The following is a 23093-nucleotide window of genomic DNA, read 5'->3' as shown; positions in this document are numbered from 1 at the left end:
GTCGTTAACAGATGCAAAAGTTTGTCGAACTTTTTGGTCGTAACCCGATTTTTACGTGGTCCGAGACTTTCGTGACCCGAGATTCCACTGTACTGGCCAGAGGCCTGAATGTGCTGAGCTGCAGGTGGATGTCAACTATCTGGGATTTGAGCTTTTGCAAAAATCACATGCTGCTCATCAATTTAAGTGTTTTTTTTTTGGTTTTGTTTTTTTAAAGAAAGTCACACAGTTAAAACATCTAAATGTTTTTTGAATATTATGTACAAACCCTATATTTTCCTTATGATTACACATAAATACAAATTAGCTGTTTTCTAAAAAGTGGTTATAATAGAAATAAATACACAATAATCTGAGCATTATACTTCATGTGCTTCAATTTAACCCTTATAAAAAAAATGTACATCTAAAAATACATTTAGAAATCATTTAAAAAGGAATAATTCTCTCTGATTAAAATATTTATTTTCCCAACTTGGAGTAGACATAAATATATATATATATATATACTTTTTTTCAAAATAGTTGTTACTTTTAAATTTTTATATAAATTAAAAAAGTCTTCATTGGGAAATATTAAAGTGTCGACACCACTGCTGCTTAGCGGCAGCCACAGCCCTCCACGACCATGTCCTGATAGTTCTTTAATACCACTTTTTCATATTCATCAAGGTATAGCATTGAAATTGCGCTGAGTTCTGTTGGCACACAGCAGGCCTTAGGAATGTTTGCATTTACAGAGTTGACTAAAGTCTGCACGATGGCGTGATTTGTTGAGTTTAGATGGTCCGCCAAAGGAAACGGGCATTCTCCCTGGCAGTAGAAGGCATTGTATCCTGGAGGTGCAACTATCCAGTCATTCCACCCCACGTCGCTGAAGTCCACATACAACTGATGCCTTCGACAGCTGAATTTGGTCCTCTTTTTGTGTTTTTGCTTCGCTTGCCTCTTCTCCCTTTTATGGAGCACGTGTCCCTTGCCATCATGGCTAAAAGTTACAAGTAAAGGCCTCATCTGCGGCCAGGTTTCTTCATCTTCATGTAAAGACCTGCTGATCCTCACATGTCTTTTGGAGTCCCTGCCCTCATTGTCTAAGTGGACAATTTCCACCACAAACCCATGGTTTGGATGTCTATGAGTGATCCATCTCATAATGGCAGGGCTAACATCAAAGCTTTCCCAAGAACTCTGGCTTTGATGTACAAGCTTGCTATCCAGAAGTCTTGTTATAGGCTCCTTTGATGAGGACGAGGAGGATGGTTTAATAACTTCATAAATGTTAATACGATGGTAGCCACTGGTAGAATTTGAAATGGCATCCAGGACTTGATTCCGAAAAATCCGGAGTTCGGCAGAAGTGATAAGCTCCTCCATGGGGATTGACGTAAGGTTGAAGTAGAACTGCTGAACAGTTTTCCCACTTGTGCCTGAGAGCCCCTCTAAGGATTCTGATGGAACAAACAAGAAAAAGAAAACAGCAATTATGTTATCAGTAAGAAACAGTGAAAAGTCAACTGTTACATACACTCCTCAGGCATGGATGCAGCCAACTTTCATTTTCTTGTTTATTACGCCATTTTCAAGATGGTTGCTCAACTCTTCTCACGTTCAAAAGAGAGTGCTATTAGCCAGGGGCCTCCCTGAACTCGAGAGGATGACCCCGGAAATGATCCAAGATTTTATGGTGGCCACTTCATTAACAATTCAGGATTTTAACAGGTAACTAAGGTTACTTAAAAGAAATTGGGATAAATTAATGTTAGAAAAAACAATGCAACTATCTAACCAAGGGAGTCCTTGATGAAAGTGCATTCTGGGATATGGGAAAACATGTTTTAATATTTTAATGATACAAAAAATAATTGAGTAGAAGGTTAGAGAGTTGACGTTATGGCTGCATCGCCTACTTAAGGAGAACTATTTTTATCAATTCCCCCACTTGGAATTTTAATAGGTTGTGATATCTGCTAATAACACTTGAAAAACACATTGATTTAGATAAAATGAAAACATGTAATGAGACCTTCTCACAAATGTTGGGCTCTTCATTCTAACTCATTCTGGTACAAAAATAAGAAAAGATACCTTTATGACATAAAAAATATCTGAAGGGAAGGTTTCACAGATGACATTTTGGCAGCATCACCTACTTAAGGTCGGCCATTTTTAATAATACCGTCATTTACAATTCTCATTGTACGTGAAGCTTGCTAATAATACTTACAAACACATTGGTTAGATAATTTAGGGAAAGTTATTTTGTCAGTAGAAATAAAAAATTGTAGAGAAGGTTAGAGAGCCGATGTTTTGGCAGCATTACCTACTTAAGGTCGGCCATTTTTAATAATACCTTCGTTTAGAATTTTAAGAGCTTATGAAACGTGCTAATAATACTTAAAAACTCAGTGTTTTAAATAATTTAAGTAAACTATAAAAAATAAAAAATTGAAGAGAAGCATAGAGATATGTTACATCGGTATCATCTATGTAACAACTCAAAACTCATCTGTTCAGTTTGGCTTTTAGCTCTACCTGACTTTATTACCCTGCTCTCAGTTTAGCTCTCTGTTAAGATGCTCATGTCACCTGTATGTGTGTGTGCAGACCATCAATTATGTTGTCTGTTAGGCTCTTTTTTCTTCTTTTTTTTTTCTGGATTCACTGTCGTAATCTTCTTTATTTATTTATTTGGTTTGTACAATGCTATATACTGTATACCCTGTCGTTCTTTCTTATATTCTGTAAGTGTCTTGAGCATGAGAATGGCGCTATATAAATAAAATGTATTATTATCATTATTATGTAAAGTCTGCCATTTTTAATAATACCTTTTTTTAGAATTGTAATAGTATGTGAAGCTTGCTAATAATACTTAAAAATGTATTGTTTTTAATAATTTAAGAAAAGTTACTTTTTCAGTACAAATAAAAAAATGAAGAGAAAGTTACATAGACGACGTTTTGGCTGCATCACCTGCATAAGGTCGGCCATTTTTATTAATACCTTCGTTTAGAATTTTAATAGTACGTGAAGCTTGCTAATAATACTTAAAAATGCATTGTTTTAAATAATTTAAGAAGTTATTTTTTCAGTAGAAATAAAAAATTGAGAGATGGTTAGAGAGACGATGTTTTGGCAGCATCACCTACTTAAGATCGGCCATTTTTAATAATACCTTTGTTTAGAATTTTAATAGTACGTGAAGCTTGCTAATAATACTTAAAAATGCATTGTTTTAAATAATTTAAGAAAAGTTCTTTTTGCAGTAGAAATAAAAAAATTGAAGAGAAGGTTGCAGAGACGACGTTTTGGCAGCATCACCTACTGAAGGTCGGCCATTTTCAACAACACCTTCATTTAGAATTTTAAGAGCTTGCGAAAATTGCTAATAATATTTAAGAACACGTCATTTTAGATAAATTAAGGTTAAAATAATGAGTAATAATGTTGGGCTCTTGATTCAAACTCATTCTGGCAGATTGGGCGCATAGTGGAGGAAAAATAGGAAAAGTTATTTTAACAATATAAAAAAACTATTTGAGAAGCAGGTTAGAAAGTCGACGTTTCAGCAGCATCATCTACGGAAGGTAGCCATTTTTAACAATACCTCCATCTTGAATTTTTAAGAGCTCATGAAACTTGCTAATAATATTTAACAACACGTTGTTTGAGGTAATTTAAGAAAAGTTGTTTTTTTTCAGTACAAATAAAAAGTTGAAGGGAAGGTTAGAGAGTTGACATCTAGGCAGCATCACTGCGTAAGGTCGGCCATTTTCCTTTACGTATGTTTACAATTTTAAGTTTGCGAAACATGCTAATAATACTTAAATACGTGCTGTTTTAGATACATTAAGGTTGAAAACATATGTAAAGAAGCCATATCACAAATGATGAGCTCTTGATTCAAACTCATTCTGATAGATGGGAGCACTGGGGGGGAAAAGAGACCACGTCTCGGCAGCATCACCTATGTAAGGTGGCTCAGGCCGTAAGCTTGTTAAATTTAATATACCTCTGTTCAGAATACGATAGGTTGTGAAACTTGGTAATAATTATCGAAAACACATTTTTTACGATAAATTTAGGTTGATAAAATACGTAACGTGAACATGTTGCGCTCAAACACAATGTGGCATTTATTATAAGGGTCGTGCATTCTAAGTGCTACCACATCCAGAGCTTAGTGGATGATACTCACTAACAAATTTTAAGGTACAAAACAACATTTAAAGAGACTATTTATAAAAACACAGAAACAATTCTGGGCCCTTAGTTTGACTGCATTGTGCCAAAGGGCATTCATTTATCATAAGGCTCAGACGTGCAGAACATTACAAGCAAGTCTGGCGTTTTATAGTTTGTGAAACGTGCTAAAGATACTTCACACATATTTTCAAGATACATTAATGTTGTGAAATATTTAAGGTGAGTAAAACAGTTATTAGGCCTTGAGTGAAATTACATTGCGGTGTATCGGCTTGCATGCTTCTCCTGTGTGCTAAACGTACCAGAACAAGGCAGGATTCCTTCTATTCGGTTTGAACGTAGGAATGATAATTAAAATAGGAAATTTTAAAGATTGGAAAAAAATAAAAGATGCGTCTAGAAACCATCCGGCAATTCGGTTCAAACACATTGGGGGCAAGCGGTAGTCAGAGGCTCTGACAGGGCTTACAGTATGAAGAAGCAGTTAATGTATAACACAGTCTCCGAAGATATGCAAGTCAGACTATCATTTGCTAGCACGCGCGTTCAAAGGCATGTCTAATCCTGTACGTGCAACACACCAAGAAAGTAATAAATTTAACCGATCCCGACAACAGCACAAACACGCACACAAAATAACTTGTAATGGCAGTTGACACGATTTAATTGAGATCTGTTTTTTTTTTTTTTTTTGCACAAGATATTTCAAGGGTTACACCATCTCTTCAGAAGTAAAACTACAGAGCAGAGCCTGGCTTCAGAAATGGCAAGCTGCCACAGCAGGTTATTTATTCCCTGCCAAATACATGTCCTTTTAAGACCATTAACACAGCAACTAGACTGTATAGATCATTACCATGAAGCACATCTGTTATTTTCATAAAAATGATAAACGGCATTTGAGAATGAAGATATTTCATAATAGGTGGCAGCATATCACCTAATGATTAAGATTTAAGGCAGATACCTCGGACGTTAGGCGTCGACACTCACGGAAATTCTGGGCTAAAACGTGACGATGCAATAAATGGCTTGCATTAACAGCACACAGAAGCACCTACATCATATTTTACATACATGTACCGGGAGGGGGTCTCCAAAGCTACCATGTGAACCACCAAAGGCTTGGCTTCAAAGACAGAATTGAACTGTAATCCACGTGTAACGTGTCCTCGATGGCAAAACTGGACTGGGACAACTAAGATCATGCAAAGTCACTCTGAACGTCTCATCAAAAGATATCTTCAGATCTGAGGGACACCCTGATCTCTATTTTGTGGCAAAGTATATATATTTATATATATGAATGTATATACTGCGGTGGGCTGGCACCCTGCCCAGGGCTTGTTTCCTGCCTTGTGCTCTGTGTTGGCTGGGATTGGCTCCGGCAGACCCCCGTGACCCTGTGTTTGGATTCAGAGGGTTGGAAAATTGATGGATGGATATATATATATATAAAATCTCACATCTGTTACATATTTTTATATATGCTATATATATATACTTACATACATATATATAGTATATAAATCCCAAATATGTCATGCATATATATATATATATATATATATATATATATATATATATATATATATATATATATATATATATATATATATATATATATATATATATATATATATATATATATAGTATATAAATCTGACATATGTCACATATATATATATATATACTTACATATACACACATATATTTATATAAATAAACACATACACATATATACTTACACACACATACATACATACACACACATATATGTATATATATATATATATATATATATATATATATATATATATATATATAGGGGACATTTTGATCAGCTATGTATTTTTATAAAAAATAAAATAAAAATGCTGCCCAGCTTGGGTTTTTCATTAAATATATACTAGCCTCTAGGGCTTGGCTAGGGTTAGGTGTATTTCATTTTTTTCCATTTGCTGGTGAAAATCACCTGCTAGAGTCAAAACTTTAATTGTTTTCTTATCCCTTTTGCCAAAGAAACATTAGAGAACGTCTCATACATCATTCCAGGGGTGGAGGCCGACTTACACCCAAAAATACATTTTTTTTGTTTTTAATTGGAGGTATCATTCAGTCATCGCTAACAGCAAAAGACACTGCTGTAAAAATGAGCACATTCAATTGCCTAAGTGATACTTTTATACAGTAGGCTGATGCCTCATACGGATATCCATATGTGAATGCCTGTGCTTGTAATGTGCAAACCGACAAGATGTACATGCAGCTCTCATGAAGGGAGCTTATGCAGTACAGGAATTTCCTCCAAAAACAAAAACAACAACGAAACCAAAAGTTTGCGATTGTGCAACTGCTATCTTACGTAGTTTAGTAGCCGGGAGGGATTTAGGAGTATATTAATAACCTCCGGCACCACTGAGGTGCAGTTTACAGTCACTTCTACTGAACAGTCGGCTCCCCTGGAGTTAAAGTTTGCCTTTTTTTTTTTTACATTAGGTTCCTCATGAAGAAGCCATTCATAGCATAAGGTTACACAGCATGTTAGGTGTTACTTGTTTTATTTAAATTTTTTTTTTTTTTTTAGAAAAGCTTCCCCTGGTCATTCACATACAGGCTTATACACACTAAAAAAAAAAGGAAAGGTTCTAAAATGTCACTTTACTGGGCTTGTGTGGCAGAACCACCCCTTGACAAAGAAACATTTCATCCTGGACACGACTCTCTTTCCATATCAAATTGGTTCTTTGGGCTTTGAAAAGGCTCTTAATATTGCTTGAATGTATAAGTGGGCAGAATACTGACAGATCAAGAAAACCTGAATTAGCATATGCAGCGAAACTCCTTCCAGAATCCAATGCCGTTTTAAAAAAATTGCATTATCTATTTATGGAGCCTGTTACTAATCTAAATAAATAACACCTTTCTGGAATGTTCAGGTGGATCGTTCTCTAGGGAGCCAAAATGGTTCCCCTGAGGCACTGAGGTGAAGAACCTCTCTTGACACTTTCATGTATAAGAAATGAGTGTAACTGAGACTGTGTTACAAAGATAGATAGATAGATAGATAGATAGATAGATAGATAGATAGATAGATAGATAGATAGATAGATAGATAGATAGATAGATTCTTCAAAATAAAGGTGCCAAAGAAGTTCTTCTTACAATGTCATAGTGTGACCATCACATGAATGTTCCAAAACCTTTACAGGCTCCATGAATAGATAATAACAGATTTCTGAAATAGCAGTGGGTCCGTTATTTTAAAAAGGATCACAACTCGGGTTCAGTTCAGTTTTTTTTTGACCCTTCTACACTTTCAAGACTTCTGTTTTGTCCTCATATTAGAAATCTTTTTAAAGTCCAAAGATCCCATTCCATAGGCAAAGAACTCTCCCCAGAATGAAATGGCTCTTTGTCAAGCATTGGTTCTACCCTCACAACCTAGTAAAAGGCCATATTAGAACCTTTATTTTTAAGAGTGCATAAGCCAGTACGTGAATGACCTGCGAGAAGACTTTCAAAAATAAATAAATAAATAAATAGAACATGTAACACCTAATGTGCTGTAACCATACACTACGAATAGCTCCTTCATGAGGTAAAAACAGCAAAAGTTTAACACTAGGGGAGCAGGCTGTTCACTAGTAATGACTGTAAACTGCACCTCAGGTTAGGCACGGGGTCTACATGGAACCATCAAACCCAGTAAAGTGCCAATACAGAGCCAGATAGATAGATAGATAGATAGATAGATAGATAGATAGATAGATAGATAGATAGATAGATAGATAGATAGATAGATAGATAGATAGATAGATAGTGTAATAGGGAAGGATTAGATAGATAGATAGATAGATAGATAGATAGATAGATAGATAGATAGATAGATAGATAGATAGATAGATAGATAGATAGATAGAGCAAGGAAAACATGGACAAGATGAATTTGAAATTCTTCCCCTACTGTCTATGTAAAGCACGTCTTTAAAAGCATTATATAAATGTGACTAACTAATTGAATGCCACATCCCCTTTAGCAGCATATTTAATGTAAATCATTCACCCTGCTGCAGTATGCCACCTAGGCGCTTCACATTATCTTTAGGGTAGAGAATAATATACAGAGAGATGAAACGTAGACATAGAGATAAATGGGTAGATGCAAAAGAAGCGATAGATAGATAGATAGATAGATAGATAGATAGATAGATAGATAGATAGATAGATATTGTGCGTGACCGTCCGCGGAGACAGCCTTGTCATACGTGCCTATGGAAATGCGGGCTATTTTGGCTACACGCCAACGCAACAAGTCCAAGGCAAACATGCACTCCACGAAGCGCTGCAGCTCTTTTATCAATATCTTTAACGGGGGGGTTGGGGGGGGTACCTCCCTTACCTTCGTGGTGGAAGCTCCGGATGGTGTTGGCACGGCTCGCTGCTTTGTCCGAGCCGTGTCCTGGCAGCGGCCCGGCTCTGTCCGCGCTCTCGTCTCCTTGACCCGCGTGCACGCGATACAGGTCCAACATGTATTGCGGTACCACGGCGTTCTTGCTGGGATGGGGTCTCCGCTTGAGGCCAAACATATTGAGTAATCGAAGTTCAAACTCATTTAAAATATCATCGGAATGTTGCGGACTTTGTCGCCCAGATTCGCTGAACTTCCTTCGCCCGACCTCCGGAATGAGTCCGACGGAGCCTCCGAGCAGCACCTGGCAGAGCAGAAGCACCATGAGAGCGCGGACCCCGGCGACCATGATCAATCTGTACCGGAGAGAGAACATAGCGTCAGAACTTTATAGAAACTCCGCCGTTTGCGTCAGGTATATTCACAAAATGAATGGATGAAAAAAAGGAAAAAAAAAAAAGAGAGCCTCGACAAAATACCTTACAGTTCCAGATATGATCATAAAAACAGGAAACAAGTCTAAATTTGTTTCAGGTGGATTCAAAGCACCAGTAGGATAAACTCAAAAAGGCAGAAATGTTCTTTGATGTAGGAAACAAGATGTATTAAAGAAAAAAAAAAAGTTCCAGTTGGCTACAAATGAAACGGGAGAAAACAGATAAGAATTAAAGGGGATATGGGTTAAATAGAGGCGTCATAAAAAAATGACAGAAGTGGATTAAAATAAAAGGAAAAAAGATAAAAAGAAGTGGGGAGAAAGAAGGGAAACCACAGATAAAGGCGTACGTGTACCAGAACAAAATGAAACAAAAAAATGAAAGAAATAAAAGGTAATATTTGTCTTTGTAGCTGTCTGTACAGAGAGTAAAAAAAAAAAAAAAGATAAATGGGTGCCAGGACTACACAAACATGGTAAAGCAAGTAAATGAGCGTATTGCACGTGTGTAGTTGAAGCTTATTTACAAGAAAGGTGTTGTTGTGTCTGCTATTGGATTAGATCATAGAGTCGCAGGCAGACAGGCATACAGGTGTTACATCTACAGTGGCCAAAAGCTCAAAGAGGTCGGCTACCTTTACAGAGCAGTCGATCGACTAAGAAGCACTCTCTGACACGTCCATTGAAACGATCTCTTCATGGGAAAAAAGAGGAGACGCAGTAAAGAGACATTTTTTATATATCCAAAAGACGCGCTCCCTTGTACAGAGAAGTTTTTTAGGTCGCATCCGTCGTCCTCAATCCGATTAAGCGTGTTAACCTCCTTTTTTTTTTTTAGTCACATACACAGCAAGGTGATATCATGTTAATTAGTCCAGGTATATACAAATTTTAAAAAAATATTGTTTTTAATCAAGCAAAAAAAAAAAAAAAAAAGTCGCGTTTCGTTGGGAGGCGAGATCTGAATTGCAGCGTTAACTCATTTCCATTTACAAGCCCGTGAGTGTCTCGCTTTTTTTTTTTTCTTTTCAAAATCTGCAGTTACCTACAAGGAAGCGTTTCGTCCAACCTCTGGTTTTCCTGCTTTGTAGTCCGATTTTTTCCACATTACTTGGTGTTACTCCACACAGCTATTCTGCATAAAATAGAAAGCCTCCACAGCACAGCCCGCCTCTTCTTACACATATTTTCAGCAGCTGTGAAGTCGGTAGGAGAGAAATAAACCGAGCCAAAACGTTTTTTCTGGGATAAAAATATCAAACTCGAGTTTTCTTTCCTCCAGAGAGAGGATCGAAAAGAAACAATCCTACAAGAGTTAGAAGCAAAAGGCGACGCTTGTATTTTTTCTTTTTCTTTTTTGTTTCTTTTGATGTCTTCTGGGTTCCGCTGAACTACAAGAAGAAACGTCTGCGGAGTGAAGCTGCTCGTTTCCAAAATCCAGCGATCGCACTTTTTCAAGTGTCTCTCTCTTAGCGTGCAAGGGCTCACTATACTGAATTAAGTGAGTTTTTTGATGCGTTCTTTTGTTGCTGTGATGTCACCACCGCAGGCTGTCAATCAAGCGGCCCGAGCCAAGGGCGCCTCCTGCTACTTACAAACTTCACAAACTTCTCTCTCTCTCTCTCTCTCGATCGCTCGCTCGCTCCCTCCCTCCCTCTCTTCCTTCCTCACACACACACATAAAGCGCCTGTGGCACTTGTAGGTGCGGTAACATACATCGACGTACAGTATATAAAATCAACTGTTCTCTACTGTTTCACATCAGGTGATTGGTAACTTGTATGGATTTTCTTTACGTTGTATATATTTACTTTTTGAGCATTTTTTTCATTACGACAGAGGCTATCCGGACAGCGTCGGGCGCTACAGGTATGAATTATTATTATGATGCCTTTATCCCAGACGACTTACAGCATCTACCATATAATTAATGATATTTCTTTTTGTTCTTTCAGAAGAAGCATAAGCAGGTGAAGGGGAGCGCTCATGGTCACACAGCGCCAGTAGTGCGATTTGAACCTACAACCTCGGGGTTTGCCACACTGCCTGGAATTCAATTCGTAAACACTCTGTCGTGATTAAAAAACACACGGTCTCTATATTGTATTGAAAGCCTTCCGTGGATTTTGACCCCCCAGCCCATAAAAACAGATCACTGCTGCTCTTCTTTGGTACAAACCGGGTATGGTTCAGCTTATGGGCGGATCTACCATCAGGGTGACTCGTGTGAGTGCCCTGGGGTCCTGGTGGTCAATGAGCCTCTGCTTTTGAAAAAAAAAGTCACTATTTTTATGTTTCAGTAGCGCCTCCCACTCATCAATATAAAATACGAAAAACAATGCACTTAAAACTTAAAGAGAACCCCCATAATATCATCATGCTCAAACCTCCACCTAATATACTGATAATGTGGCAGTCAAAACTCCAAGGGGGACCCCATCCCCGCATCCACACAATATACGAATAACATTGCATGTGTGAAACTCCAAAGGGACCCCCTACAAATGTCATCACTCTTGAAACTCTGAGGGGGAACCCTCCATCAATGAATAACAGTGCACTTGAAAACCAAGAAGGACCCTGACCCCACTATACGAATAACATGGAGCTAAGACTTTGAAGAGTGACCCCCCCCCTTCCCCACGGATATCATCCAGCTTGAAACTTGAAGGGGGACCTCCTATAATCAATATAATATATGACTAACACTCTAAACTCTAAGGGGGACCCTAGCTCCCCCTATTGATATAATACATAAATAACATCTCACTCAGAACTTGAAGAAGGACCACCACCCCCCACTCCCCCACAAATATCATTGTGCTCAAACCTCCCCATATGGGTATAATACACCAATCATTCCAAGGGGGACCCCAACTCATCCCATCAATATAATAAAATATGAATACCATTGCAGTCGAAACTTCAAGGGAGACCCCAGCTCCCCCTATCGATATAATATGTAAATAACAAACCCCAGCTCATCAATATAAAGTATTGCTACTCAAAATTCCAAGAGGACATCGAAATAAGGGGACATCATGGGGGGTGAGGTAGTAATGCGTTTTCACACTCTAGGGCCTGTGGGGGTCTTATTCTGGCCTTGGCTCTATTCTAATGAAGACCTCCAGTTAGCCTGTGCTATTGGATGCAGGAAGAGCCCCTTTAAAAACAGGACCCCCTTAGTCCTTACTAAATCTGCTCCATCCTATTCATGGTTATTTACAGAGCCTGTTACAGATGTAAATGAAGAACCGTTCAGAATCAGAATCCGAAGCCACTTGAGTGCCTAGGCACTCTAACGTGGATATGGAAAGATAACATCAAAATAAAATATGAAGTTAAAAATCTGGGTGGATGGATCAATGACTGATTCTGGGGCCGGTCACTGATCTAAATAAAAAAGGATCTTTTAGGGACCTTCATGTGGATGGCTCTCTGGGGAGCCATTTTTGCACCAGTATGTGCTCACCACACTTTAGCTATTAGGTGGTAACACGGGGTGAGAGAGCAAGAGATAGCTAGACAATCAGAGACAGGGGGTGATCAGGGGGCGCGGATGGACAAGGTCATGGCGGGCAGTTTAGTCAGAGCATCAGGGGACACCCAATCGGAAGATACCCAGGGATCTTTTATGAGGACCTCGGCTTTATGTTTCTTCCCGAGGACAGCACCATTTTGCAGCACCGTGTCTCCGCCACTGGGACCTGGGCATAGGGTATTCCTCACACTTAGTACAAGGTGTACGCGGCCCCCTCATGGGCCTCACCAACAGTGATTGATGCAGCAACCCAAGCACTGGTCAGACCCAAACATGATTAAGCTTTAGGTGGGTTACGTGTCCTGAAGTGTGAGGCTAGTGGTGTGCCAGGGCCTTGAGTGGTAGAGTTGGAATGTTTTTTTTTTTCTGCTTGGAAGTACAAAAGTTTGGTTGTGTGGCTTATAGTGTGACTGATAGACTTATAGTGTGACATATAGGGCACCTTACATGCTTATAGACCTACTGGGGTCCCGTTTATTAAATGATCCAATTTTTTATTTATCCTCATCATGGCACATTTTGAGAAGGTCTATATATATATATATATATATATATATATATATATATATATATATATATATATATATATATATACATACTTCAACTAGCACTTACTGACCCCACATTAATGGAATGACAGTTAAATACATAATGAAGCACACTCTTCAAACGATTTGTCCATCCATTCCTTTTCCAAATGGGTTCCAGAGAAGCTGGAGTCAACCCCATCAATCACTGGCCGCAAGGCAGGAACAACCCCTGGACAGGGCGCTGGCCCATCAAGGGGTGAATATACTGCCTCACAGACTGGGGCCAGTTTACCAAAGCTGCAAGCCTTTAAAGTGTGGGACACCAGGAGGACACAGGGTTGACATGTGAACTCCATGCAGGCAGAACCCGAGTAAAACTAAAGGCTCTAGAATGGCACTTTACTGGGTTGTGTGGTACAACAACTGCCTGATAAAAAAAACAGAATTGCATTTGGAATGGGACCTTTGGACTCGGAAAACATTTCTAAGTTTGGAAAGCTAAAACAATCTTGAACATGTAGTTTGGCGGCCCAGCAGGTGCTAAAAAAACCAAGAAGACCTGAAGTTAGCCTGTGTTGCTGTATGTAGGAAGAGCCCCCTTTTGCAATCGGGGACCCACTGGTGTTTCACAGATGTAGTATCTATGCCTGGTCACGTTGGCACATTCACGTATCTGGGCCAATTTTGCTTTGCCAGTCCGCCCATCTTTGGACTGTATAGAAGAGAGAGAATCGGAACCGCACACCAACACAGGGAGAACATGCCTGCCGTGCAGCCTCTGCTTATTAGGATGAGTTCCAGCTTCCCTACAACCCTTCTCAGGGATAATGAATGGATGGATCAAAGGTTATTTATGGAGCCAGTCTAAATAAAGGACCCTCATGTGGATGGTTCTCTCTTTTTTTTTTTTTTTTGGTGCCCCAATGGCACTGCCCTGAAGAACCACTTTTGAGCGCTTACGTGTTGTTTGTGTAAGATTCCCTCTGAAAGGTTTTACTTCTATTATCGTGTTTTTTTTTTAGTTACCCCGAAACAAAAGGCTGATTCAATCTCCACATTACGTTATCATTAAGTGTAACTCGAACTGATTGATTTGGAAGGAGAATAAACCTGAACGTCACAGGAAGGGCTTTCCCGCACAAAGAGAACTGAAGCGGGCACGTTTCGCGTCGGCATTTGTGTGTTTCATTTGGGTATCAAAGTTTGGATTGAAGTCACTTTGCCAGCGCGCTATAAAATCTCGAAAACGAAGCGACCCCCCTCACTTTTGTTTCACATTTTGAAACTTTAAAGCGTCCCGATTTGAAAAGTATAACAGCACGTTATAAAATGAAACGCTAAAAGGAAGACAACACCTTTATACGAAACCCACCACAATTGTTTTCGAGTTCATTCGCTGTCGTCTGTTTCGGTGGTCGACACTTGGCTGAGCGTCTAACGACATAAAAAGCGTAGCCTTTCACCAAAACGCGTGTTTTTACCGTTAAACGCGGCGTTTTGTCTACCGGTTCGTTTTTTTTTTTGTTTTGTTTTGTTTTCTTCTCACCGCTAACAATTAAAAATGCTGCAAAATCCACCATCACAAAGCAATTCATACATAAGAAAAAAAGAAACGCGATTTTCTCTTTAAACCCTCTGAATGGAAATGTGACAAAATTAGACGCAGTGCGCCTACATGTGGAGAGATTAAGAAAATCAGATCACATGTGCATTAAACAAACAATGATCCATTGTGCAATTGACTCAGAGAGAAGAGTAAAAATAATTCGACACTGCTAACACAAATCGGATTAGCCGCCTCATAGCTACTGACAATCTTTTATTTGTCGAGGGTTTTCTCACTTTCTTTTCTAAAACAGGTGATGACGTCCAGTAAAGCGCGTTAGAAAAGATTAAAGGTGCATTAAAAAAAAAAAGAATGGAAATGTAGAATTGCGGGTTGTCTACAGTGCAAACGGTCGTTAGAAGACATGAAGCTGTGTGCGCAAAAGCCGCCCGATTTCATCTCGTCCGGCTGGATGTTTCGGGGGATCACAAACGTCCCGTTCGTCAATGCTATAATTAGTGAGAAAAAAAAAAAAAGAAAAGAAAAACGTGGCACTCGCGTTAATAAAATGACGACAGGTATTATTTTTTAAAATGTACCTGATTTTAGGAAAGGATCAGCGGGCTGGTCCAAGTGAAGCATTCTCACCGTCCGGAATCGGAGATATTCAAGAAAAAGAAAAGAAGATTTTTTTTGTCGTTGACGTTTAGTTTTCTCGATTTTCCTGTATCTTTCCATCAAAGAGAGAGACTCGGCTTGCCTCTCCAGGGAATTGCGATCTAGCCGCTCTGTTCACACTCACACGTTTAAAGCTCATCCGTAACTCTCGTGCAGCGCGTTTACATCTCCCAGATTCACGAAGAGTGTGCCTAGCAATGCCACCCAGTCTGCGCCTCTCTTGTGAGGCGTTTTTGTTTTGGAAACTCCACGTAAGCTCCCCCGCAGGGTGCTAACAGTTTCTTTTTGCTTGTTTGTTTGTCTGTTTTTCTTCTTTTTTTAACAGAAAGCCCCCACCCCACCTCCCAAAAAAATCCACCTGATACTGGAGCAGCCAGCGCCTTTCGTCGGCTCCGGAGCGCTTTATTGTGTGATTTGCTATAATCAACGCTAGAAGTGTATGTATTGGGGGCATGGGTGTCATTAAAAAAAATTATCGCGACACAAGTCGACATTTTGTAGTCGTTGCTTAATTTTTTTTTACTTTAAGTCACCACTGCACTGGATTGTGTGCTTCCTCGTAGAGCCATTGCTTGAGAAAGGAACATTTTTATTCTGGGATGGGTCTCTGTACGCATGGAATTAAGAGTCTGGGTTTTGAGAAAAATGTCCTGATTTTTGGAAAAACAAAGCATCTTTGATTTATAGTAGGGTCACCGGGATACAAACAAAACCGATTTGTTAAATACATTTAATTCAGTCACGGATGGTGGTTCCACACGAGGACACTTTTAAAAATCAAAACGCCACCGTGCTTCTTCAGAGCGATGCCAATGGGGAAACAGTTTTTTTCCCCTAGAAGACTCATCCACGTGAAAGTGTCAGTAAGAGTGGCTCCATACAGTAATTAACTATGAATAGATGTGAAATACCAATGGGTTCCCATTTTTATAAGGACTCTCAGTGCACACAGTAACACCGGTTAAATCCCATTATCCTGCTGGGTAGCCTAACACACAATTAAAAATTTAATTTTTTACTTTCTCGTATACGGGGAGCATAGTGGCACAGTGGTAGCGCTGCTGCTTCGCAGTTAGGAGATCTGGGTTCACTTCCCAGGTCCTCCCTGCATGGAGTTTGCATGTTCTCTCTGTGTCTGTGTGGGTTTCCTCCGACAGTCCAAAGACATGCAGGTTAGGTGCAATGGCGATCCTAAATTGTCCCTAGTGCAGTGGTTCCCAAACTGTGGGGCAGGCCCCCTTAGGGGAGCGCGAAGATGTGAAAAAAAGAAAACAAAAATATGAAAAATCCATCTATTGAAACCAAAGCAAATAAACGTAAACTACATTCTGATACTAGAACAATAAATATAGAGTTAGATAAATGTCGATAAAAGTTAAGTAGGTATAATAAAATATGCATCTATGATATATCATTAATTAAAAAAGAACAAATTGGTATTAGTGGGCTCCTTTCAAAAAAACGTTAACAGGGTGCAATTAAAACTGGTTATGAAAATTTGGGTCGCAAATACTTAAAGGTTGAGAAACGCTGCCCTGGTGTGTGGGTGTGTGTGTGCCCTGTGGTGGGCTGGCACCCTGTATTGGCTCCAGTAGACCCCATTGACCCTGTGTTAGGATATAGCGGGTTGGACAATGACTGACTTTCTCGTATATGAGGTATAGGGAAAGAATCGTAATTGTCCAAAGATTCGACGTCGAGATTTTGCTGAATCTCGACATTTTAGACCTCCCTGACTTTCTCACATACAAACGGAAAATATCGAAATCCTCTAAAAATACTATTTCAAGATTTTGAAGGGGCCAGCTTGACCGTTCTGGTCGACATACAATCAGTAAATGTGACACTGCAAGTGACGTTCATTTGTTGAAAGTGACATGGTAAGGTGACAGTGGTCGGCATATCTGACATACTCCACGAGTAGAGGTCGTGTAATTTGACATCGGATTTACTGACCCACTTACCGACTTTCTGATAGATTTACTGTGTAGTGTTAGAGGATTTCTATCAACCTTTGGGCTATTTCTGCTAAACTGAAGTGGTACCTTACCTTTTATTCATGCAGCTGGAGAGTCTGATTTATTCAACTTTACTTTTATAATAATTTTTCAGTAAATTATTAATTTGATTTGTTGTTGATGCTTCTTTAATGTACATAATATAAAAACATAATCCTTGTCTTGCGGTCTACTCTTCAAATATCCATCTCCATATCTGAGTATATGAGAAAGTCGAAGGGAGACCATTCCCGATTTGTATTTCAACATTTCAGGAAGTTTTTCAAAGTAACAAAGAATGCTTCCCAGAATGCAATGGTGCTCTGTCAAGAATTGGCTCCATGAGGAACCATGCAAACCAGTAAAGAAGTAGCATTTCTAAGAGTGATTGTGTTTGGAAAACATAGCTAAGGGAAATTACATGAATGTCTTAGAATGGAATCTAAGTAACTGTATCCCTTTAATTAATCTTAAATTACATTTATTAAACTTTTTTAAAAATTGTATGGCAATCCAATTGAATCTTATTTTGCTACATTGAAATGAAAATCTAATAGATGCACATAGCATAAATTATTGCTTGAGCATGGACTTGTTCACTTTTCTTTGGTATTTTTTTAATTTCTTATTTAAAATCTTAAAAAGTGATTTCTTATAAATAATCTTCTGCAACTCTGTGATGGGCAGTGCAGTTTTCTATACTGTGGTGTGCTGGGCTGGTAACTTCACTTCAAGAGCGGCCCACCGAATCCACAAGCTAATTAAAAGGGCAAACTCGGTTATGGGATGCCGACTGGACCTGCTGGAGGTCTTAGTGAAGCAGAGAAAGAAGACAAACCCGAGTGCCATTATGAAAACAGCTGCATGTCCGCTCTCGTTGGCACACCAACACTGAGGACTTTCAACCAATGAGTTGACAGAAGAGTGTCCCGAAACACAATGGGGGGCTCCTTTATAACAAACTGCAGTACACCTGCATAGCACCTCACTTGGGACTGCCAAGTCAGAAGTTTTCCTTTTTTAAATCTCTCTCTTTTTTATTCATTAATGTCTGTTTTCAGACCATGATATGTGTGTGTATTTATTTATCTATCAAACTGTTTATGCATTTATTTAGTTAAAGAGCTTTTGTGAAAAGCCCAATATTTCCATGGAGACAAATAGAGTTTTATCTATCAATTATATAGTGCCTTCCTTATTTATCTTGAATTAAATATATACATTGAACATCCCCGATAGTTCAACTTGTGCGGGCCAGTCATGAAAATCTGAAGTGAGGACCCCAATTGTATTTTAAAAATCTGCCATTTCTGTAGCTTGTTACTGATCTAAATACATTAAGGGCATTTCTGCAACCTTCACATGGATCGTTCTTTCTAGGGAACCAAAAAGTGTTCCCCCTACAGCCGGTGGGGGGTGTCAAACTCAAATCCTACAGGGCCACAGTGACTGCATGTTTTTGTTCCAGGTGGGGCCAGCTCTAGGCACAGGTAGAGTAGGCACTTGCCCAGGGATGCCAGGTCGCGAGGGGCTCCTAGAGTTCTTCCACCACTGGTTCCTGAGACGTGAGCCGAACCTCCCACTTCTCGACTTCATTTGCGATCATGAAGGCACCGATCTGCAAGCGGAACGCATCTCCTCCATCACAGATTTAAAAGGAAGGGGGGCTGCCTTTCACCTGGCTCTTTTTGGGCAACCAACACTGCCTAGGGACACGATGAACCCTTGTGCTCGCCATAATTGCAGCCACTTTCATTATTAAATGATGATGATAAAATGGACTTCATTTAACCTCATTTTTATTATCTTACCTTTTAACATTCAGATTGTGTGACTTTTCCAACGATTTTTGGTCATTGCCTTCTGTTACTTAACCTTAGCGAGTTGCAGGCGGTGGACTGCAGTCGTGTAGTCTTACATGTGCCCCCTTTTCTGCAAGTCGGTGGGTAACACCAACCATTTTTCCTCGTATTTTAAAGAAACCAGAGGCTAGAGCCATTCTCATTTTTCCATTACCGTGCCCACGTAAGCCCGTACTCAACCACCCACATCCCTGACTTCCCCCCAGCATTTTCCTAGATCTTTAAATTAAGCTACCATGTGTTCTTCTTGATGAAAGCTTTATTGGTTGACAGTACACACACGTTAAAAACAATCAGCCTGAACATTAAAAAACATTTTCTCCTTCATCTGCAGCCACACTCGTCCACCACCATGTCTTCGTAATGCCGGAGGACCACGTTATCGTTGTTGTCATAGTAAAGCATCGAGATGGGCGATAATTTAATAGGAACACAGCACGGTTGTGGAGTGCCTTTTGGGTCGAAGGAGTGAACCAATGTCTGAAGGATGGCATGATTGGTTCCGTTGAGACTCTCACTTAATGGAAATGGGCACTCCCCTTGGCAGTAGTTGGCCATGTATCCCTGGGGGGCAATTATCCAGTCTTGCCACCCAACATCCTTGAAATCAACATACAGTCTTCGGGGCTTGCAGACATTACTTGGTGTCACGGGCAGGTAGTAAGCACTTCGCTTCCTCCTCGACCTACACTGAAGGGGGTTCAGCGAGACCACCACTAGAGATGTGCTGAAGATGGCCCGAGCCCTGAAATGGTGAGGGTGTATGGGACTGTCCATTGCCAGCAAACCACCCGATCGCGTCTTCGCAGGGTGCAGGGCGAGGACCAGGCCGATGTTCTTCTGGTGATCCCTCCATACCTGTGCCAGTTTTGTGAGGTTAAAATGGATCATTTTATGAGAGGGCTCCAGAGATTGGGACAGGAGCAGTTTTCGGTTAGACTCGTGTGGTACTCCCTTCAAAGGCGTCTTTACATTTTTAAAAAGCGACAAGCTAAAAGTCTCGGCATTTCTAAAGAGGTCATAAAAGTTGTGGTCGAAGCTCACCTCCAGCTGTGCCATGGTGAGCTCTTCAATGTCCTCCAAGACGGACATATTGAAGTAAAGAAGTTTCTCCAGACATGTTGAGCACTGACTGCTTAATACTGGGATGGCAGCTCCTGAAGAGGACAAAAACAAAAAAAACCTGAATTAGCTTAAGCCGCCCCTAATTATGGGTTTATTTTATAAAACATGAAAAACATAACAAACAAGAATAGCTGTGTCAAACATTTCAAATATTAAAAGTTTAAACATTAATAGAAATTCTTCACCCTCTGATAGAGGTCCATTGAGGACTGGTAAAGGATCACAAAGAACATCATATTTGCAAACACTGACCTTGAGATCACCGAAAACAATACTCCACATGCCTAGGTCTGAAATTTGTTATTTGTAACCTTGTGGGACTCCCTCTTAGAGGACTAGGACCACCGGTAAAAAATCAAGTATCAAATTTGTGATTGGCAACCTCAAAATCTCATAAAAACACACCATGTCTGTATTACTGATCTCCAGGATTCATTTATTAAACTTTTTTTTGGAAAGGAGTAACTTTGACCCTTCGTATCCCATTAGGGAAGGGGTGATGAACTCCAGGCCTGGTGGGCTGCAGTGGCTGCAGGTTTTCATTCTAACCCTTTTCCTAATCAGTGACCAGTTTTCACTGCTAATTCACTTTTCCCCCCATCACTTTAAATAGCCCTGTTAGAGTTCAGCCCTCTGAATTGATTCCTTTCTTCATTAAATGACAGCCAAGCAGAAGTGAGATGTGAAACGAGCCGACAGATGACCAGCAAAACTGGGGCTTCAAACTCCAACCAATTTCACTCCAATCACTTTCTCAATGAGAAGCCAATTCTCGCTGTTAATTAAACCCATGATTTAATTCCATGGCTCGTTGCTGCTCTCATTCTGCCACAGCACACATTTTCCAAAACCGTTGCTTTTCTGTTCTTTCTAAGAGCACCAATGTCACAATGTTTTAGTGACCGGAGAGATCAGCCTTACCGGGACCATCACCTCTCTTTAATTTCAGATAGTGTGATGGGCACAGGGGAGCTGGTCACGTGGTGGCTTGTTTTGCGTCTCATTATTGTTTGGCTGCGAATTAAAGAAAAAGAAACAACTATGGGGCCCCCGAGTCAAGTTAATTAAAAGAAGTCATCAGCAGCATAAACTGGTCACGAATTAAGAAGATGGTAAGAATGAAAACCTGCAGCCACTGCGGCACTCGAGGGCCTGGAGTTTGCCACCCCTGCATTAGGGGGTCAGTTGACATGGCACCCAACACTACAGATCCTTCTGATCATTTCATCTGAAGACATCTATTGGTTTACTCTTTATCATAAGGGTGGTTAAAAAAAATAAATAAATAAAAAAAGTAGTATCACATTTTCCATTCCAACCGATGGTGCATCAGAAACATTACTGCAAAAGTCTTTGATGTACCATCGGTTGGAATGGAAAATGCAATCCATATGTTACTTGGTGCGGGATTTGTAAAAGCAGTGCTATGGTTTGTGACATGCCACCTGTTGGAATAACAAATGTATTTTATCACTACAAAAGGTTTGTGATGCACCATCTGTTAGAATAACAGAGGTAGCAACCAAGTGAATGCAAAGATGCGCAGACACTTGCCCTTTTATTATGGTGGAATAGATAGATGAACTCTTTCTCACGGTTCTGCATGAAAATATTAGCTTTAAAATTTTTGACCATTCCTACAAACTGCACGGGAAAAAGGAGCGCATATTTAAAAAAAAAAATTCTTTTACACAGTTTTTAAATATTTCATCTATATCAGTTGCAATTCTTTGTAGGTTGTGTGGAGTAAACCCCAAGGTTGTGGGTTCAAATCCCACTGCTGACACCATTGTGTGACCACATGCAAGTCACCGCTACACTGCTTGTGCTCCAATTTTGGGGGAAAAATAATCAGAATAATAATCATAATTTCTCATATGTTTAAGTTGCCTTGGATAAAAGTAATAAAAATGACGACCACGAGGTGATATGCACATTAAAACTAAATGTAAAATTGATGTAAGCAATTTGAATTTCATACGGATTTTTTTATTTGCTATTGATCTACTGCCCAGTTAATTGAAGCCCGATCACACAAGTTGAATTCATTCATTCATTCATTGTGCAAGTCTCATCAGTAGCTTCAGCCGAGTCCACATCTGGTCTTCATCTTATAGGAAGGAAACGCAACAAACATCGCGAAGAGGACCGACTAGCACAGCTATCGGCCTCCATTTTTTTTTTTTAACAAAACGGAATACCTTGATCTTGAATATACCGGACGATGTTCCCCCGCACGTTAAACTCGGCCACCCTACAGCCGTCACTTCCAGAAGCATCAGGCATGGCTTTCGTTTCAAAGATCTTCCAGAGCATGGATGGCACCGGGATTCGCGTTGACGGCTTGGGTCTGCTAGACAGTCCCATGGAACTTAAAAAAAGCCTCTCCTGTGTTGTCAAATCATCTCCGAAACAGGCCGTGAAAGAAAAGCACAAGGCGAGTGTCAAAAGCGTCGATTTCACGTCAGCGCCCATCATCTCGTGAGTGGTCGTCCGAGCTGCACGGCCGGCAGACGTCTTGTAATAAAAGCAGGTGGTGGGGATCGCTTACCTGTGTTAAAGACTGCGAAAGAGCACTCCGGCGCTCCGGGGGCGATTGATTAAGAGGTGGTAATTGAAAGATTAAAGATCGAGTCTCTTGTTCTCATTCAATTACCAATCAGAAATCCCCTATTGTCAGAGGGAAGAAAATGACCCCCGACGTTTCTCGCAAACGCTCGTGAAAACAGTTTCGCGGCGGTGTCCCCAATTAACTCTTTT

At 39.9% G+C, this 23093-nt stretch overlaps 2 protein-coding genes across 4 annotated transcripts; both read right to left on the bottom strand.

The window, feature by feature from the left end:
- Positions 1 to 516: 516 nt before the first annotated feature.
- Positions 517 to 15556, bottom strand: bmp2a (bone morphogenetic protein 2a). Of its 3 annotated transcripts, none has more exons than XM_039738213.1 (3): positions 15271 to 15556; positions 8609 to 8973; positions 517 to 1448 (listed from the first exon to the last, which is right to left on the bottom strand). In XM_039738213.1, the coding sequence occupies exons 2-3, from the start codon at positions 8964 to 8966 to the stop codon at positions 601 to 603; spliced, it is 1206 nt and encodes a 401-aa protein (XP_039594147.1). In that variant the 5' UTR covers positions 8967 to 8973; positions 15271 to 15556; the 3' UTR covers positions 517 to 600. The 3 variants fall into 3 exon arrangements, with proteins under 3 accessions (XP_039594147.1, XP_039594146.1, XP_039594145.1); XM_039738212.1 differs by lacking the exon at positions 15271 to 15556 and adding an exon at positions 9689 to 10600; XM_039738211.1 differs by lacking the exon at positions 15271 to 15556 and having other exon boundaries at positions 8609 to 10600.
- A 3735-nt stretch (positions 15557 to 19291) lies between these two features.
- On the bottom strand, positions 19292 to 22878 carry gdf3 (growth differentiation factor 3). Its single transcript, XM_039738892.1, has 2 exons — positions 22535 to 22878; positions 19292 to 20365 (listed from the first exon to the last, which is right to left on the bottom strand). The coding sequence occupies exons 1-2, from the start codon at positions 22809 to 22811 to the stop codon at positions 19533 to 19535; spliced, it is 1110 nt and encodes a 369-aa protein (XP_039594826.1). The 5' UTR covers positions 22812 to 22878; the 3' UTR covers positions 19292 to 19532.
- Positions 22879 to 23093: the final 215 nt, after the last annotated feature.

Source organism: Polypterus senegalus, chromosome 16, assembly GCF_016835505.1.
Source record: "Polypterus senegalus isolate Bchr_013 chromosome 16, ASM1683550v1, whole genome shotgun sequence".
NCBI lineage: Eukaryota > Metazoa > Chordata > Cladistia > Polypteriformes > Polypteridae > Polypterus > Polypterus senegalus.
Note: the sequence above shows the minus strand (reverse complement) of the source record. Positions and strands in the feature narration are given on the sequence as shown.

Coding starts and splice junctions, on each gene's coding strand:
- bmp2a (XM_039738211.1), bottom strand. CDS start 8,993: ATGTTCTCTCTCCGGTACAGATTGATCATGGTCGCCGGGGTCCGCGCT. Junction 1,449..8,608: donor CCGGAGCTTCCACCACGAAG/GTAAGGGAGGTA, acceptor TTGTTCCATCAG/AATCCTTAGAGGGGCTCTCA.
- gdf3 (XM_039738892.1), bottom strand. CDS start 22,811: ATGATGGGCGCTGACGTGAAATCGACGCTTTTGACACTCGCCTTGTGC. Junction 20,366..22,534: donor CCGGTATATTCAAGATCAAG/GTATTCCGTTTT, acceptor TGTCCTCTTCAG/GAGCTGCCATCCCAGTATTA.